At 38.0% G+C, this 18,798-nt stretch overlaps 3 protein-coding genes across 3 annotated transcripts; 1 reads left to right on the top strand and 2 right to left on the bottom strand.

Annotated features, from left to right (window-relative positions):
• On the bottom strand, positions 252-4,409 carry LOC109717199 (protein PLASTID MOVEMENT IMPAIRED 1-RELATED 1). The gene is made up of 2 exons (XM_020242870.1): positions 2,260-4,409; positions 252-1,772 (listed from the first exon to the last, which is right to left on the bottom strand). The coding sequence occupies exons 1-2, from the start codon at positions 4,407-4,409 to the stop codon at positions 647-649; spliced, it is 3,276 nt and encodes a 1,091-aa protein (XP_020098459.1). The 3' UTR covers positions 252-646.
• On the bottom strand, positions 5,871-10,560 carry LOC109717712 (uncharacterized membrane protein C776.05). The gene is made up of 8 exons (XM_020243591.1): positions 10,329-10,560; positions 10,136-10,222; positions 9,932-9,989; positions 9,731-9,831; positions 9,229-9,324; positions 9,044-9,137; positions 7,182-7,419; positions 5,871-6,686 (listed from the first exon to the last, which is right to left on the bottom strand). The coding sequence occupies exons 1-8, from the start codon at positions 10,404-10,406 to the stop codon at positions 6,317-6,319; spliced, it is 1,122 nt and encodes a 373-aa protein (XP_020099180.1). The 5' UTR covers positions 10,407-10,560; the 3' UTR covers positions 5,871-6,316.
• Positions 12,693-17,979, top strand: LOC109716893 (notchless protein homolog). The gene is made up of 13 exons (XM_020242496.1): positions 12,693-13,058; positions 13,155-13,236; positions 13,374-13,463; positions 14,241-14,366; positions 14,489-14,616; positions 15,050-15,249; positions 15,953-16,016; positions 16,397-16,507; positions 16,599-16,736; positions 16,964-17,106; positions 17,190-17,244; positions 17,591-17,647; positions 17,745-17,979. The coding sequence occupies exons 1-13, from the start codon at positions 12,879-12,881 to the stop codon at positions 17,826-17,828; spliced, it is 1,458 nt and encodes a 485-aa protein (XP_020098085.1). The 5' UTR covers positions 12,693-12,878; the 3' UTR covers positions 17,829-17,979.

The raw sequence follows: 18,798 nt of genomic DNA, 5'->3' as shown, positions 1-18,798 counted from the left end.
GTTCGAACGGCACCATTTCCGTCACAGTTAAAAGAGCAGAAGAATAGCAACTAAAGATAACTGTAGCAAAGTAACTGACAATCTATACTGCAAGAATGGATGGTGTAATAGGAATAAAAATACGTTGCAATTGTGATTTACTTACTTGTAAAGGAGAAACAGAGCTACTATATGCAACAGATATAACAAAAGCCACCACACCCGTATGAAGACACTGAGCTACGATTTCAAAAGCGCCACGGCACAGAGGATAGCCTCAACCTTTCAACATCAGATATAGAGAAGCAACAATTCATTTACAAGGAAAATATGTAAGGGGAAACAATATATTCATGCAATCATAGTAAGCTCATCTACACAAGCATAATTCACAAGTTTCAGTACAATTTAAGTATAGACACAAGCTTAGAGCGCAGAGGCAGGCGCAGGCGAACCATTCGCCAATAACCTTTATTTAACAACCTTTGGAAAACAATTTTAACAAGAAAAAAGCTCTGCAATCAGCTCCAACCACCTCCCAATTACAAGGGGAACTCATTCATGTCAAAATTCTGGCCAAGATATTGATATCATCCATGCAATTAAATCCAGTATATTTCACTAGAGTTTACTGTACAACAGTGCTAGAGTATGATATCCGCCGCCATCAACGCAACCTAATAGTTTCATTCGGGAATATGACATTCGGGTTCCGTATATGAGGATTAAGAGCAGCTAATTCCTTCCATTTAGATCCTGTGCCATGAACACGTGATGAAATGCTCCAAAGGGTTTCTCCCGGCTGAACTGTTGTAGTATTCACTTGAGAAGGTTTTGTTACAGCCTTCGATTTCATAAACGGATGTTTATTACTTTTACCCATTCCAGTTGCAAGCAGCCACCTCGATCCCGATTGTTGCTGCACAGAATTTCCCCATGGTTTTTTCTTTCCAGGTTCACTCTTTATACCTGCTACATGCACTTCTGTGATTTTAAACTGCGGAATTGATTCTTCTTCTTTAATCTCCTCTTTCACCAATGGTTTACTTTCCGGTTCAGGTTCTTCGTCTTGTTCGCTATTTCCTTTTTCGGAAACTGTAGCATAAACCTTGGGTTTTGGGGGTACAAAAACCCGTTCCACTTGAATCAAAGAGAGCATTGGCGTTCCCACTGGCTCATAATTACGTAGAGGATCACGTAGTTGGACCATTAGAGCAACTGTAAAGTTATTACCTAACAATCCCCACCTTTTACTCGATCTCTTACCACCCCTTCTATCTCCCTTCGAATATTCGCTAATCAAATCCATTGAATTGGCATGATGGGCTGCAAGAATTTTTGAAGTTCGATCACTGATCTGATCTTCTTCATTGACTATTCCAGAATCAAGCCTCATCCACTCATCAAGTGTTATAGACAAGCCCATGAGCCCATCAACATCCTCTCCACTATCTTTAACATCCAAAAGCTGTAAACCAGCAGATCCTTCTAAACCTAAAGACCAGCTATTTTTTGCGCCTTTCCCTTCCAAAGCTGAAATTTCGCCAATAGACTGAGCATTGATGTTCAAAGGTGCCTCCTCATCACTCATCCCAGATTGTATTCTCAGCCCCTCGACGGAAAGAGCTTCAATCTTGTCCATAGCTAATGGAGCAAGATCTTCAAGTGATACATATTCTGAAGCCGTCTCTTCACAACTTGATGGAGCTAAATTTAAATCTTTATTTTTTCTCCTCTTGCTAAAACCAATCTCTGACAGCACATTTGGAGCATAATTTTCCAACAAGTCCTGCCTGCATAACCACAAAAGAAAAGGCTTAGACAGTAAAAAGTGGTTAATTACATATTTAGTCCCCAAAGCTTGAACTAAAATTTAATTTCATCCCCAAAGTGTCAATTGTAACAATTCGATTGCTGAAGTGTGACCCTAATTTCAATTTACTCATCAAAGTTTCAATTCTGACCCTGAAGTTCAACTCAATATGAATTTCGTCCTAGAGGTCACCCTTCGTTTCTATTTCATCCTCACAGGTTTCAATCGTAACAAAAGAAAGTCTAACAATAGTGTCGATGTTGCACATTTTCAGGCAGTAGACTACGAAAGGACTTTCTTTTTATGCTGAACAACCTTAAAGGGCTAAATTGTCACAATTGAAACTATGATAAAGAGATCAAAATCTAGGTGAACTTTCAGGGACCAAACTTGAATTAAAAAGAATGGAATCAAATACAAAATAAGGATGATATAATTTAGGTAAGAAAGCAAGAAATCTTTTGGACCTCTCACTTGACTCAAGAGCCGGTGCAGCTTCCCAAGCAATCTGCTGCATAGTTTTTCCAGTGATATCTTCCAAGGGCATAAGCTTGCTTGCTTGCATGGAAAGCTTTTCAATTCCAACTGAAGCCAAATGCTGCAATATTTCCATAATCCCAGAACCCATTTCTGCCGGAACTACAATAGGGCTAGAAACCTGCATGATCAAACTACCATTGCTCTTTGCATTCCTAAAAATAGAAGGGTTCATCGACCGCAAGTAGCCTCCATCCTTAGTACGAACAAATGGGCCCAAACCATCCCCTAAAGGTGGCAACTCGATTGGCTCCTCCGGCGGAAGATCAATTGGACTACCAAAGCCACTCCTACTTCCTGGTGGAGAATTCTGAAAAGCTTTCTCGTCTAAACCCCACTGGCGCATTAAAGCTTCAGTCTCTGCATCTTCTAACAATTTAGCTCTAGACTTGTTGTTCATAGGCTGATTTGCCATCTGAAACTCTGTTTCAGCCTCCTGAACAATTGAAGAGAGATCAAAGTTTTCCCCGAACTCCCCAAAACCAGGTTCTTCCATTTCTCCTTCATACTCCAGATTAAAGAGAGGATTACCAGAGGCTAGAGATTCCTTCTCAAATTGCTTCCACAATTGCTCTCTTGGTGATTCGGGATCACTATCAGAACTCATTCCGAATGGGCTGTGCTCTATACCAAGCAAGTTCAAGAATTCGCTAGCAACCGACTCTGCTGTGGCATCCAAGCTACGGGATTTGTTCTTCATGCTAGCCGACTTATAACTAGATTTGATATCGTCATAATTCATTTGCTTAGAAAGACTACCTTCAATTATTGGAGATCCAAATCCTTCTGATTCAAGAACAGAGAGGTTACTAAAGGCACAATCCAAATCCTCTACCACAGGCTCTGCAGCAGCCAATGTGCTTCTCTCTTCAAATTCCAGTGCTTCATCCAGCTCGATAGCTACTTCTGCTTCTTCTTCCTCCTTTCCGACCACATCACTAACTATCTCAGGCTCGAGCTCTTTTTGATCCTTTGAAGTAATCTCGATTCCCTGCTCGATCACACTGAATTCCGATTCAACACAATCCGTTTCTAAATGCCCTTTGATGGGCTCCATCGACATGCAATGCTTTGATTCTGGTGAATCCTCGTTTCCTTCAATTCGTTCTTCTGATTTTTGAGGTTCGGATTCAGCCGGTTCCACCTGCCGATCCAGGACTCCACAATCTGGCTTCGAATCATCTTCCACTGGCCTGGATTCATCACTGAAGACTTCAGATTTTGAGCTCGGCAGTACCTCGTGAAGAATCTTCACCTCCTCCACCGATCGAGACCTATCTCTGGTTCGGATCTGCGGTAAGGGTAAGGGTAAGGATTCGTGCCGATCGATCTTCCTCGTCTTCACGTTCAAAATCTCGGAGATCTTCTTTTCCTTCCCTGACGCCACTTCATCCCTGTTCCTCAGCAAGGAGAACCCTAAGCTCACGTTGAGCTTCGCGCCCCTCGCCCTACCGGAGAGGGCGAAGCTCGTGCTCCACTTCCCGGATCCCTTCTCCTCCTCCTCGAGCTCTGATGCGGTTATCGGGAGCAGGCGCGTGAGGTCGACGTGGTGCCGCCCGAGGTCGACCCCGGGGGCGCCGACCACGGCGGCGTAGATCGTGAACTGCCGCGGCTCGTACTTGGCGGGGTGGTGCGAGCCGCCGCCGGCGCGGACGACGATCGAGGAGCGGCATGTGAGGGTCTCCTCGAACTCGGCGACGCCGTGGAAGGGCTGGGCGGGGCGGGTGGCGGCGGCGGGGTCGGCGGCGCGGCGCCAGTGGACGGCGAGGGAGGAGGGGGCGAGGGAGGTGGGGAGGCCCTCGATGGAGTGGACGTGGAGGGAGAAGACGCACTCGTAGCGGCGGCGCCCGATGTGGGAGAGGGATCGAAGGGACTTCCAAAATGAGGACGAGGACGAGGACGAGGACGAGGACGAGGACGCAGACGAAGACGAAGACGAAGACGACGAGGGTTTCTTCGAGGGTTTCGGCTCGAGGGAGAGGGCTTTGCTTAGGGTTTCGATGTCGTGGAGGAATCGAGCGTCGCCGGGGTCGGCGCCCCGGGAGCCGTTTCCCTTGCTCGGGAGCGGTTTCCCCAGCATGGCCGTTTCCCGTTTCCCGTTTCCCCGTTTCCGCTTCCCTTTTCACCGGAAGTGGAGTTCGTCGTCGTCGGAGGAGGAGGAAGTGCAATTACGAGAGGATGGAGAGGAGAGAGGGGAGGAGCGGGGGAGAAACACAAGGCGGATGGATGCCTTGCTTGTGTTCTTTTATTACTTTCTTTTTTTAGTGTTTTTTTTTTATATATATAAATATATATAATGGTCGCCTAGTTGTCTACAATTAATCTCCGCGTGTTGGTTGGTTGGTTTACGGCTTTGTTGTTTAGGTTGATGAGGATGTATTTGGCCCGGCACAAGCTACGAGTTGCTATTTGTTTGTTGTATCTAATGTAGGATATTTTGAACATAGGAATTTTCATAAAATTGATTTCATTTTTTTTTTCTCAATAATTTTGAGATCACGGTCACATTGTAGTATGATCAATCTTGTACATGATTTTATTTCTTGCAAAAGTATTCTTCGAACTTATTTTGAAAAACAGTGAGAGATTTTATTATTAACCTCATTTTGTACTTTATCATTGTAAGAATATAATTTTCGTCTAACAAAAAAACAAATAAAAAAAAAAGCACATCAAACAAAAACCAGGCTTTAATTAATTCTTTGATGAGACAATAAATTGGGTTGTGTGGTGTTTGCTTGTACGTTTATTGATATTGTGCTATCAACTATGCTAACAATTGCGTACAAATAATTTACAAGATGAAAACATGCAAAAAGCATGCTACCAATTGTACTATATATAATTCTGTTTAGAATGGATCATTTTACAGTTCAATTTTCAATTATGGCAGATATGATTTTCGTCGTTGAAAAAGAACGAACACTACTTTCACTCTATGAAATCAACAATTAAATTTAGTAAATCTAATATCAATAAAAATATATGAAACGATAGCATATAACAGCATTCACTCTCAAAAAAAATTTAAAAATTTCACCCAAAGCGTTTCCTTTTTACCAACCAAAAAAAAAAAAAAAAGCCCTGAAACAGAAGTTCCCAATTTATTAATAAATGTGATTAATTTTTTCCGTAGTCTGGTGAAGAAGCTGGGCTGTACTATTTCGGGAGATTCGACGAAAATTGCCTCCCACCCTCCAATGGGGGGTTGGAGGGATGAATCGGCCGGCGTTTTGAATTTGAAAGATGCGTGGGACCCACCGACACGCCTTCTACGCCCTTGTGGGCCCCGCCCACTTAATCATTCCATTCCCTGGAATTCTGATTTGTTGGCCCGGTTCACGTGTTCCTCGAGAGCGCGAACAGCGCCCGTGTGGGCCCCACAGTCAGGCCCAAAACACCAATTTGGTCCCCTTTGTCATACATGGGCTCGAGCCCGGTTCGGACGAGGGTTTTAGATGGCCATGTGATGGGCCTTAGTTTTCCAAACTACGTGCTTCTCGGTTCGCACAATGAATCTCGTAACAGAACGGACATGAAATTTACAAACAAATCAATGCATCAAAATGAAAGTCATTTTGAATTTAGTAACAAGAATGACAAGTAACTGTAACTATGCTACCACAAACCAGTCTCTAGTGTAAATTTTATATCTATCTGACTATCACAAAACCAAAAGTTTGCTTTTTTCGCATAAATACTACCTGGAAAATACGCAAACTCTGTAATATCCTAGCAAAGTTTGAGTATTTGTGCATGCACCCTTGAGATCTTACTGCTTTGCAGGTTTACGAGTGCTTTCGCATCTGCAGCACTGGCAGGTACAAGGATGCAAATCAACAAGATCTTTAGGGACATGCACAGAAGTGCAACTCTGCAAGGGTATTTGAACGGTTTCGCATGTTTGCAAGGGTATGTATGCCAAACGGGGGGAAAAACAAGCCATCAAACAGATGATACAGATTTCTATAAGACACAGAAGATCTATCAATCGTGTCGCTCGTGAGATGTGTGTTGGTCTTCTTGGTGGTTAACAGAAGGATCGGCGGATGACTGGACCGGTGGCTGTTCTATTATGGGCTTCATCTCCAATTTCTTCTTCTCTTTGAGAACTGCCTGCCTAGGCATGACATCTAGAAGGAAGCTCCCACCATTCCAAACGGTGGCAGATACCTTGAAGATTTGGAAAATTACATGCATCCTGTACGAGAGAAATATAGGGACCGCGAGGGCCATGGTTGCTACGGTGAAGGCAGCTTGGAGCAGTATGTACATGGTCGGACGGTTCTGATCACCCAACATACCACTGAGCCTCCACCAAATGTTATTCGCCTTTTGTGCCTTCTTCGAAAGCTCCCTAATGAATGCAGACGGACAGACAGGACCTCAGATGGGAGGAAATTATGGCTCAAAGGAAATAATTCTGAAACACACCAACATCCAGCATGCACGAATTTACAACAAAATTGGACTAACACTACTAGTCAATCATAGTAAACACAATGCAGATAGCAGAAGAGCTGAAAAAACACTAAACATAGGTCTCGTAACAGAGGGAGCTCTATCCTGTGTGGGAAAAAAAATAATAATAACTTGGTAGAGAATATAACATTTCTTTAGGAAACAATAGCAGTTGAAAGTTAAGCAACACTTGACGCACTTGTCTTTTTTTTGTTTTCGCTCAAGTTCTGTATACTTACAAGGCACCTAGAAATGAACTTCTGTAGTTTTGTTGCAGTTGCTTAATTTGCAAATGCGCCTTTCATGGAAAAATAAACGAATCACAAACATTTTCACTAAAATATGTAATGGCACTGAAGTAAATGGAGACATGAAGGATCAGAAAAAGAACCTATAAGAAGTCATGACTTCAGGATCTCGCAATAGCCTTTGTCGTCGGAGTACGTCAACTACGAGGAAATAGAGAAGTTGCCACAGAGTGTAGGCAAGTAAAGGAACGACAAACAGCCAAGTCCACAGGTATGACTTGTCCTCCACATAAGGCCACGACACTCTAGCTGCTCTTCCCTCTGGGTGCATGGCAGCGAAAGTCACTGGATTCCACCACCTAATAGTGAAGAAAACAATTCCTGGAATGGAATGGTTATATAAAAGCGAATGAAGCTAAAGTCAGCCAGCAAGAAATAGAATCCACAAGCTAAGAAGTTTGCATCTCTTGTTTGCTCATCACCACATTTGATAACTTCTTTTGTTATTTTCCATAATCTATTATAAAAACGGTTGGACAAAAAATAGGGTTCACCAGACAAAGGAGAGCAGCAGAAAATCTAACCTTAGATTTTAGATAAAGAAGAATATGTCGGTGACAATTTGGAAAAACAACATTAAAAATGAGAGCATGTTAGTTATTCAGTCACCAACATTTCATGAAATCATGTACCAAAAAAAAAATTCACAAAAAAGAAAAGATTTTGCCTTAAATCTTCACGCACTGAATAGACAAGGACCCTAATAGGCACCTCCTAGTCTCAGTTCATGAAACCTAAAAAGCTTTATCCAGCCTTGCATGTATCTAACGAACTAGAGAAGACAAATAAAGAATGATGCTGAAAACTTACTCAAGCACCTAATAGTGAAACAATATGGGTGAACAAACAAAAGGCAAATCGTATCATTATCAAATACTAAAACATGGTATAAATCACTAGAACAAATGTTTCTCGGAATTATGCAATCTATTATCTATTATCAACAAAAATTCAGAAACTTCATTCATGTAAGAGGAAAAAAGTTATTGTAAAGAAGATAAGCCAGAAGATCATATCATCTAACAACTGGTCAGTTTTAACTAATAACATTCTCATATTTTTCTACAAGAAAGAGTATTTTTCTTTTTTTTGTACAGCGAGATCGGATATGCACATAACATATCACTTGAGGGGGGGAAAAACAGGTAGAAATCTTAAGCAAATAATATAGGAAAAAGAGCCATTTATTAATATATGAGGTTTTCAGGCTTCTCAAAGAATATAAGTTCTACCAAGTTCTAAAAAGTAAACTGAAATCAGTACATGAACTTTGCATGAAAAGTGAGGTCCTACTCACAAACTCCAGTACACAAACATATGCAATTAGTATATGAATTACCAAGAAAGCCCACATGGACTATTGGATGGTGCAAGGTGTGCAAGAAACAAGTGAAGTCTACAAGGAAAAATAAACCTAGCATAAAATTTACAAAACTGACATAAGAAAAAAGGAGGAGAAAAAGCTTTCCATCATCTCTTCCACTTAACAAGAAAAACACACTAGAATTACTTATCTTCTTCCACAGAAAAGGCACACTCACAGAGGCCATCAAAGATATTGACTAGTGCAATCTATCAACAGTTGCATGAAGAAATTTTGCCATACAACACACAAGGCAAGTGCACAGAATAAATTACACACACAAACCGGGTGGACAGGCCAAAGTCTCTAAAATTGTTGTCACAAACAGAATTTGGTAACTTGATCGAGGTGAGATTATTGAAAAACTATTCCCAACATTCGGAACATCAAGCACAGTGACAAATAGCAAGAAAAGAGCTAATTCTATAAATGACTACAGCATTGTTAGTATATTAAGCTAAAGCATTTCATCAGTTACTAGTGGCATATTGAGCATCTAAATCAGCATTCAATAAAGAAATGAGAAATAAATGTTCAAAGTACACAACAAATGGGCACAAATAAAGTACAAAGATAACTTACCAGGTAAAAGATGAATTAGGACACTAATAAGCTTGTCCAGAGAGCTGAATACCAAGCTATTGCGCCAAATAATCAAGGCCCAAGCAAGTGGCCCCTGTAACAATTTACTCCCAAATAAATATACGAACACAGAAATGTGATGATTCATAAAGGGAGAATAGGACTTGGGTTGAGTAAGTTCTTACTTCTGCAAACGCAAAGCAAACCATGAAAAGCTTTTCATTTTTCGGAAAGAAGAGCAGCATAATCAGAAAGATTGTATTGGCGTAGTAGCAGAAATCCTGGATGATGACGTCACTGTTGTTAAGAACATAATTACAAGTACCAAACAAGTAATTACTCTGACATCTGACAAATGATCAGGAAAAAGTTGTATATGCAAACGAAGTATCTGGCGCGACATTAGGGAAATTATTAAGTGTCCGCAGTGAGATTTTGGTACGTTATGTTCCACCTCACGCTGCTTGTTATGGCCATAGAGAATCCTAGTTGTTGTAACATGACATCTAAAAACCTACGTGACTAAACCATCCGTTTGCTAGCAAAATATTGTTAGTAAGTTCTTTAAGCAAGCAACAATGAACAGAATTAAATGGCCATTAATGCTTGAAAGTGTGTTCCTCAAAAGATAGACCAGATGCTAATTCTTATAACTTCAAAAGTGGAAAGAGAAACAAAATTACTCACCAGGAGATAATAGTGCCATTTCTTGTACTTATAGTACAGCCACCGTAGAGGAACAAACGTAACATAGAACACGCAATACACGTAAGGAATATCTTGTGGTCCTAAGCACTCAAGATCAAAACACAAATCAAATAACACTTCCAAATTCAAAAGCATCAACTCCACTAAAATTTGCAATAAATAACAAATCAGTTAACTTACGAGCCCCCAGTACAAAGCAAAATGCACCAAAACCAAGCACACCGAGCAAATGAGTCACCTGAATCAACATATATAATATAATCGAGTAAAAACACCAACTTGTTGGCATAAAAATAACCAATCTAGTAGCTTAATGTCATTCACCACACAACATAAACTTCGAAAGCGATGCTCGATTTACAATAAATTATATGAAAAATGAACCTTAAATATGATCCGCTCGTGCTCTTCGGCTTGTTTGGCGAGCTTATCAGCTTGCTTGGTCAAAATCTCCTTCGTTTGGACGACTCTCTGAGCAAAAGAGGGAGCACCACAAAGCCCTAAGGGGATCGGAGAATAACGAGACGAAGACGAAGAGAACAGAGAGGAATAAGAGGTGGGGATTGGGAATTGGTACCTTGGAGCGATCGGAGATGCTTTGCTTCGCCTTTCGAAAGGGCTCGGCATCGTCGAGGCTCGATTCCCACTCCGACATAGTGATCTACTCCACGAAGAACACGTATTCCGCTTGGTTAATCTTCGTTTTTATTCTCCTTCTCCGAGGGTTAACAACGGAGTCGAGCGCGCTTTGAAGAGAAAGAACCCGAGGCGTTTGATAGAAGTTCACAGAGAAGGATAATTCATCATTTCAATAGGACTCTTCACGAAAATGTTCGATTAAGGTAGAAATGTATGGAGGCCCCTCAACTACAGGAAATTTGACAAAGCCCCTCAACTTTACGTTTTCAAACTGTAGAAATAAATAATTTTAGTCAAATAAATTAGTTTTTAATCGAAAATTTAAATTTAAATATTTTACTTATTTTTAGTAAATAATATTAGAATAATTTAGGGCTAATAGGCTAATAGCTAATAAAATTCTTAAATAAAACAACTATTTAAATAAAGTAATTAGAGTAAGTTAATTTTAAAGATTTAAAAAGTTAAGAAAGTTAAACAAAATTAAAAGTTGAGGAAACTATTTCAAAATAACCCATCTATTAAGAGATCTTGTCCATTTTACCATAATAACTAAAGTTTCATTTGGATCTTTAAACTTTTAAAATTTTAAATATTTAAAATTTTTATGTATAAACTAGACTTTCAACACTGTTTTATTTTGAAAACATATTTTTTTAAAAAAATAAAATAATAAATTGATTGCACTCAATTCATTCTGTATGTTATGAATCATTATATTTTTAAAGATCATTTTACATAAAAAGTCTCGAAACTAAAATTACTTGAGAAAAAATCACTACCCTAAAAGCCGGTCTGTCCAATTCCATTCTAGAGTGATTTGTGAAATGACAACATCGAGGGATAAAAGTGCAATTTGGCTCCCCAACTAATCCACGATTTACACTTGGATCCGAGTGCATGGCCCATGTCGGCAACCTTCGGATCCGGGTGTAGCTCCTCTCTCGGTCTCCGATCCGTCCGACAACCCGACCCTTATTCACTTGGGCTAATAAAACTGCTTACTACGCGGCCTCAGATCAACTCCTCCCACCTCGGGGTGTCTCGTCCTCCACTAGTTTCATAATCGAGCCAAACACAAACTAATTCATTAAAATATCGAGTCAAAAAATTTAACTTATATTCGAAACGTGTTGATTTATGGATAACAAGTTAAAAAAATTATAAAATATATAGATAAAAAATAATTTTGACTTTATATTTATATTAGACTAAAAATTAAATAACAAAAATGTATATTATATATATATATATATATATTATTTATTATTTTTTTTTTTACCAAGCTAAATATAGGGGTGGAACTGGGCCCAGGCCTATACAAGTCCCAGCTCGATGGGCCATATTTAGGCTGGGCTTTCGGCATTAAAAATAGTACTTTGGATTTAGGCCGGGCTTAAAAATTTAGGCCCGAAAAAAAATTGGGCTTATTTGGGCATGTCCAAGCCCGGCCCGGGCCCGACCCCCGATATATTAATTATCAAAATAAAATATTTAATTATATATACATATAATATTTATCTATAAAACGAATAAGTGATATAGTATATCATATATAGTATATATTGTTATTAATAATATATATTTACATATATGAGGATATATTATACCTTAACAAAATATTTACTTCTATATTAAAATATATTAAATAATATTATTATATACAATTAATTAATTATACATATCTATGAACAAATATATGGTACATATTATTATATATAGCTAATTAGTTATGTACATAACACTTACTAAATATATATTATTTTAATTTTTTTTAAAAAATTAATTAGATGTTCCATGCACATAAGAATAATTTTAAAATTTTGAAATATCATAATACTCCTTTAAAAAACCACAAATGCCCTAATTAATTAAACGTTCTATATTTTTACCTCTTACGTGAAAAGTTTCTGTCCTACATCGGTGGATAATTATTGGTAGACATTAATGGTATTATATTTAATATTAGATACTAATTTTTTTTATGTGATCAAATCCCAATAAAAATATGTATTTTATTTTAATTTTATACAATAAAAATATTTATGTATTATATGATAAAAATGCATAGAATGGGCCAACACAAAGCCCAATGGGTATTAGGCATTGGGCTTGGATTTGGACCGGACCTTAGTTTTGTCAAAAATTATGTACAAGCCCGATCCGAAGCCCAACATTTTTTTGGCCGGGCTTGGGCATAATATAATCCGACCCAAGCCCGGCCCAGTTCCACCCCTTGCTAGATACAAACAAACTGATCTAGCTCATGCTTGCGCTGTTTGAATTCGAGCTCATTTCGAGCCGAACACGCAAAACACGAAGTTGGTTTGGGAACAGGGAGCTCGATCGCCGTCCCTACCACCACGCCGTCGCCCTATATATCTTACTCCATAAACCCTAATCCCCGTCTCCTCATAAACCCTAATTCCTGTATCCTCGGTCGCTTCCATCGTCGTTACGGTAGTTTAGTCGTTCGACGCAGATACAGATGCAGATGCAGGTGCAGGCGATGGAAGAAGAAGAGAGAGAGATGAGGAGCAGCAGCAACAACAGCGTGATTTGCCTCCTTTCTAATCCCGAAGGAGAACCTCTCGGTGCTCCGCTTTATCTCCCACAAAACTCGGGGCCTCCGCAGCTCCAGGAGATTGTTAACAAGCTTCTTAACAATGTATTATTAAGCCTTCTTTTTTTTCCCGAGTAAATATGCGATCTTTTTCCTTACAGAACAGTATTAATGGATCTGTTTACCTCGTCGTTGTTATAGGATGAGAAGCTACCTTATGCATTTTACATATCAGATCAGGAGCTTGTTGTTGAGCTTGGATCTTACTTACAGAAAAATAAAGGCAAGTTTTTTTTTTTTTTTTTTAATGAGTACACTTGTTTTATTGATAGCTGTAATGTACTTTTTGTAACATGAGCATTATGTTTACTTTCTCATTCCTTTTTTTTAAAACAATAATAACAATAATATATTTTGCAGTTTCTGTGGAGAAGGTTTTGAGCATAGTTTACCAACCTCAAGCAATTTTCCGAATCCGTCCAGTTAATAGGTGCTCTGCTACTATTGCCGGTATGTATCTCTAAGCTTCATTTGTTCAATTTTTGTAGTTTCATGCTGGGAAGGTTTGTGAAAATGAAAAACATTGACATTTGATAGTGTTACATGATAGGTTAATTCTAAATTGCTACCATTATCATGTGCTCTGATCTTTAATTGACTTGGCGGTTTAATGAAATTGAAGATTGTGAACTGGAGAGCCTAATTAACTTCAAATTAACGCTCGTTGGGATTAAATTCCTGTAATCAGATACTTGAGCAAAGCTTAGAATACATAGATTTAAAAGATCGCATTTGCCAAATTTTCTTGATTTCTACTACATGTTTTTGAGTTGTAATTTGGGCAAAGCGAACTTCCATGGAATCAATACCCAATTTAATTAAACTTCTTTTGCAAATGCATGAATGACGCTTAGATTTGATAAATCTGAAATATTTGCCAATCTCCTTTTTTATTGGAATTCTCAATACAATTTTAGCAAATTTGTATCAAATTTTATCATTGGGCTCTATTTGCTGGGTAAATGGTTATATTCTCATCTCTTTGCATGTTATATTATACATTTGGAAAAGAAACTCTACCTATATCTACTATATTTAGTTTGTTTTCATCGCTTGCTGGTCTTTCTTTCTCTCTTTATGGTTAAAGCTAGTTTTTTTATGTAAAAGTAAAATGCTCTTGTGCACGCAAATGCATAATTCAATGCCTAGAAAATTTGATTACACCAAAGTTGATTAGTTTGGCTTCTAATTGGTTGTTTACTTTGTCCCTTCAATCTCGAATCTCAGGCCATACGGAAGCTGTGCTTTCTGTTTCCTTCAGTCCTGACGGACGAAACTTGGCCAGTGGTTCTGGTGACACCACAGTAAGATTGTGGGATCTTAATACACAAACACCATTATTTACATGCACAGGTGAGTATTTAAAAAGTATCTGCTAAATTGTCAGTTCAGGCTATTACATATATTTTTAAGACATTATATGTATCATGTTTGAAAATTGTTTGGCAATCGCTTTGCTCTTTCCCCCCTTATAGGGCATAAAAATTGGGTCCTTTCCATTGCATGGTCACCTGATGGAAAGCATCTTGTTAGTGGTAGCAAGGCGGGAGAACTTATATTATGGGATCCACAATCTGGGAAACAATCAGGAGGTCCACTTACGGTAAGTCTACCTCCATATTTTGAATTGTTTTTCCATCGATAGAAACTCCTTATTGGTATTTTTATTTTCTTTCTTTCTTTAAAAGTATCAGATATTTTGATGAGAACTCTCTAAAGGACAGTTTGATTTTCCTCTTTATCTTATTCCATTCGCTATGGTTGAGAAGATAATGTTATTGCGCCTTATTGTAGAAAAGACTTCTTTGTGTTAAAATAGACTTGCGGAATTATCAGTTCCAGCTGGGATGCTAAATATCATGGGATTTCCAATTTCATCAACTTGACTTGCCCTTATTTTTGTCTTAAATTAAACTCTCTGTTGACAAGTTTTGCTTTTGTGATTTTTACCCACCTGTGTAATTGTCACTATGTGACCTCTTTGTTGAAACCATTTCTATGAGGCTGTGGTTTGTCTAATGGAATTAATTCTTCAGGGCCATAAGAAGTGGATCACAGGTATTTCATGGGAACCTATACACTTGCAAGCTCCCTGTCGTCGTTTTGTTAGTTCCAGTAAGGATGGCGATGCACGTATTTGGGATATTTCTTTGAGGAAGTGCATTATTAGTCTTACCGGCCATACACTGGCAGTGACCTGCGTAAAGTGGGGGGGCGATGGTAATATTTACACGGGGTATGATTTGATTTGGTTATTATGAACTAATTTTTATTAGCTGATGCAACTTCCATATTTCTTCGCAACTAGCTTTTCTTTTTTCATTTTTCAATAGTTATTTCTTTCTAAATAATTCTGTGTGCTTCATTCGAGAGCATACGAAGTTGTATGTGAGTGCTTTCACTTTGTTCTGGACTTTGTTTTTCTCTAAATATTTTGTTAATTATTGCCTCTATCAGCTAATGGTCTTTTGCCTATTAAGTACTGTAGTTGTCTGTTTTGCCCATCTATGGTTACTATATAGCTTCTAGCTGGGAGGCTTTTATGTGTTCTCTTTTATCAGTTTGGCTAAGCTTAAGTAACTAGGTTTTGTAGGTCAATATGGATGCATGAACCACATCTTTTTCGCATATCTCTGTTGTTTACTCGAAGGGCATGTGGTTATTGGTTTAATGTGAAAAGATGTCTTCAACTTTATAGACGTAGATATCCTCTATATCGCTTGTCTTGGAATAAGATAATAACTTGTTAATTCTCCCATTACCTCTTGAATTTATTTTATTAAATAGGCTTTCGTCTAAAATATATTTTCTCCTGGTTTTTTTCATTAGCCTTTTTAATAGTACAAACTGTTTTGTAAATGTTTGTTCATTTTCATTAAGTTCTTATTACTCTGCTAAATGATACTGAACTCTTATCCATTCTGTAACAACTCATGCAGTTCTCAGGATTGTACGATCAAAGTATGGGAAACTACTCAAGGAAAGCTTATCCGTGAATTGAAGGTAATGTATTGATACGATTCATTGTGTATCATTATCAAGTTTGGATATATCATTGGACAGGGTTGCTTCTTCCTGTGCTTCCCTTATAAACAACTTTTGAATGCGGTAAATGGAAGTTTATGTAGAAAAGTTGAAATGTTTTGAGCTTTGACTGTAAAATAAGTGAAAGACAGCTTCGCATCCAACTTCGAATCTATATATCATATTTGTTGATACCTACTTAGCTAGTGCTAATCTAGACTTTTGTCATGCTTTTTCTTTTTCTTATAGATTTTCTCTTGCTTTGTTTTCTGATGATGATCAATAGATAAAGTTAGACAAGTTTGTCTTGATGAGACATTATTTATCCATGTTTGCATTTTATGACAAATTGTCTACAGGGGCATGGTCACTGGGTTAATTCCTTAGCTTTGAGCACTGAATATGTTCTTAGAACTGGACCTTATGACCATACAGGGAAAACATATTCAACCCCTGAAGAAATGAAGGAGGTACCACCTTATTCTATATTAATGCAGAATTGTCGACTTTTCAAAGAGAGTAGAAATTTCATGTGCCTCATTCGTGTTTTTGTTTTCTTAGGCAGCACGTACAAGATATGACAAAATGAGAGGAAATGCTCCTGAGAGATTAGTTTCAGGTTCGGATGATTTCACGATGTTTTTATGGGAACCTTCCGTTAGCAAGCAGCCAAAAGCCCGCTTGACTGGTCACCAACAGGTATAACATGAGATTATTGCTCTCCTTTTAATGTATTATTACACACACTTCTCAGTGTTGAGAGGAAGAAAATACATGGTGAAATCCTGGGCTATTCAATAAATACTGTAGTAGAAGCCAGATCTGAAGAAAATAAGAAAGATTAGATAAACAGATATAATATTGGCTGTTTTACTAGTTTTACTACAAACCCTTCTGAAAGATTTTCTGACATGTTTACTCTGCAGCTTGTAAACCATGTATATTTTTCTCCGGATGGGCAATGGTTAGCAAGTGCCTCTTTCGACAAATCTGTCAAGTTGTGGAATGGCGTTACGGGTAAATTTATTGCTTCTTTTAGAGGACATGTTGGACCAGTATACCAGATCAGGTCCCCCTTCTCTCTCTCTCGAACGTATTTAACTCTTTCAACAGTTTTGTTTATTTGCTAACTCCTTTTGCTCTTTCGATTAGTTGGTCCGCCGATAGTAGGCTTCTGCTTAGTGGAAGCAAGGATTCTACTTTAAAGGTAGGTGCCAGTTCTCTAGCATATTCTTCTGGCATTTTTTGCTTATTGCAACTTTTTGTTGCTTTTGATAATTTGATCTTTTGCTTATCATTGGAGGTATCACTTGTAAGTGGATTTTTGAACACAATATCATACTTGGACTTTACCTTTGTTTTGATAACACTACTTTACTGCTATGATTGTCTGTAATTGCTTTCCGCAAAATGTTAGTTGAGGCTAAATATAAAATGTAGGTTGTGCATCCCCACTATTTGTGCAATTCTTTTGTATGAAGTTTCATTTCTTGTGAATAATACTTCACTTTTGTAGAATAAAGTTGTTTTAAATTTGTGAATTATTCATTAAGGTTTGGGATATTCGGACACACAAGTTGAAACAAGACCTTCCAGGACACGCCGATGAGGTAATTCTTCTTTTCCTGAGATCTTATTGAGCCAATGAACTTCGTATTATAGTCAGCAAAATCCTATTCCTTTTTATTTATTCATTTATTTTGCTAGGTTTTCGCTGTCGATTGGAGCCCTGATGGTGAGAAGGTCGCATCGGGTGGCAAAGATAGAGTCCTCAAGTTATGGATGAGTTAAGCCCAACTCTTCTGAATTATTTGGTAGGGGCACATTTTTGTGAGATCATATTACAAATGCTAAATCTGCGGGAGTCGATGTATAGTTTTATGTATCAGTTGGCTGACCTTTTTTCACATAATAGAGATATATGAGATGCAATTCTTTTGAAGATTTATGCTTTTGCTTGGATGGAGATTAAAAGGAGAAGAGTAAAGAGGAGAGAAAAAGAAAACAAGAGAGAGTGATTATCTTTGTCTGGACTAAGGGAAGAAACAAAGAGAAAATAACTCTCTCTCTCTCTCTCTCTCTCTCCACTTTTGGAGGGGTGAAAAGAATTGACCTTTATGGAAAGTCATTTTCTCTTTTTCTTCTTTACCCCCTTTTCCCCCAAGTTTCATTTTTTTTCCTGGCTTTTTTTTCTCTACTCTACATTCCAATGGTATGTTAAAGTTGCTTTTCGGAGTGACCGTTACTCACCTACCGTTTTAGAAGATAATTTGTGTTATGCTGTACTTTTTGTACCTCACAGCATCAATATAGTTGCTCTTCTTTGTGTCTAACGCTTTATACAATTTTTAATATTCTCCTAAATGCTATAAGATGAGAACAAGTATGTTTTTGTTTTGCTTGTAAGAAATATCATGTGCACTTTTTCTTCTCACTTTTATAACCATTTGTTCACTCTTTCTCTCTGTTTTTCTGTGTTGTTCCCTTTAGTTTCATTTGAGAGATCATAATTTACTCTCCCAACTCTTTTTTAAAAAAAATTGCTCTCCTTTTAAATCCATTCAAACAGGCTATGGAGAAAATTTTCGTTTGTTTTTGGCCGATCTAGTTTTAGTTAATTACTAATGACAAAATAATAAGGAATGAAAGAAAATCCATAACAAGTCTAGTATTGTTTCCACTGGTTGTCAGCATGAGTATGTGCATACCAATCATTTTTTGGTTTTTTTTTTTTGAGAAATAATATTATAGTATTTATAAA

The sequence above is a fragment of the Ananas comosus genome, linkage group 11, assembly GCF_001540865.1.
Source record: "Ananas comosus cultivar F153 linkage group 11, ASM154086v1, whole genome shotgun sequence".
Lineage (NCBI taxonomy): Eukaryota > Viridiplantae > Streptophyta > Magnoliopsida > Poales > Bromeliaceae > Ananas > Ananas comosus.
Note: the sequence above shows the minus strand (reverse complement) of the source record. Positions and strands in the feature narration are given on the sequence as shown.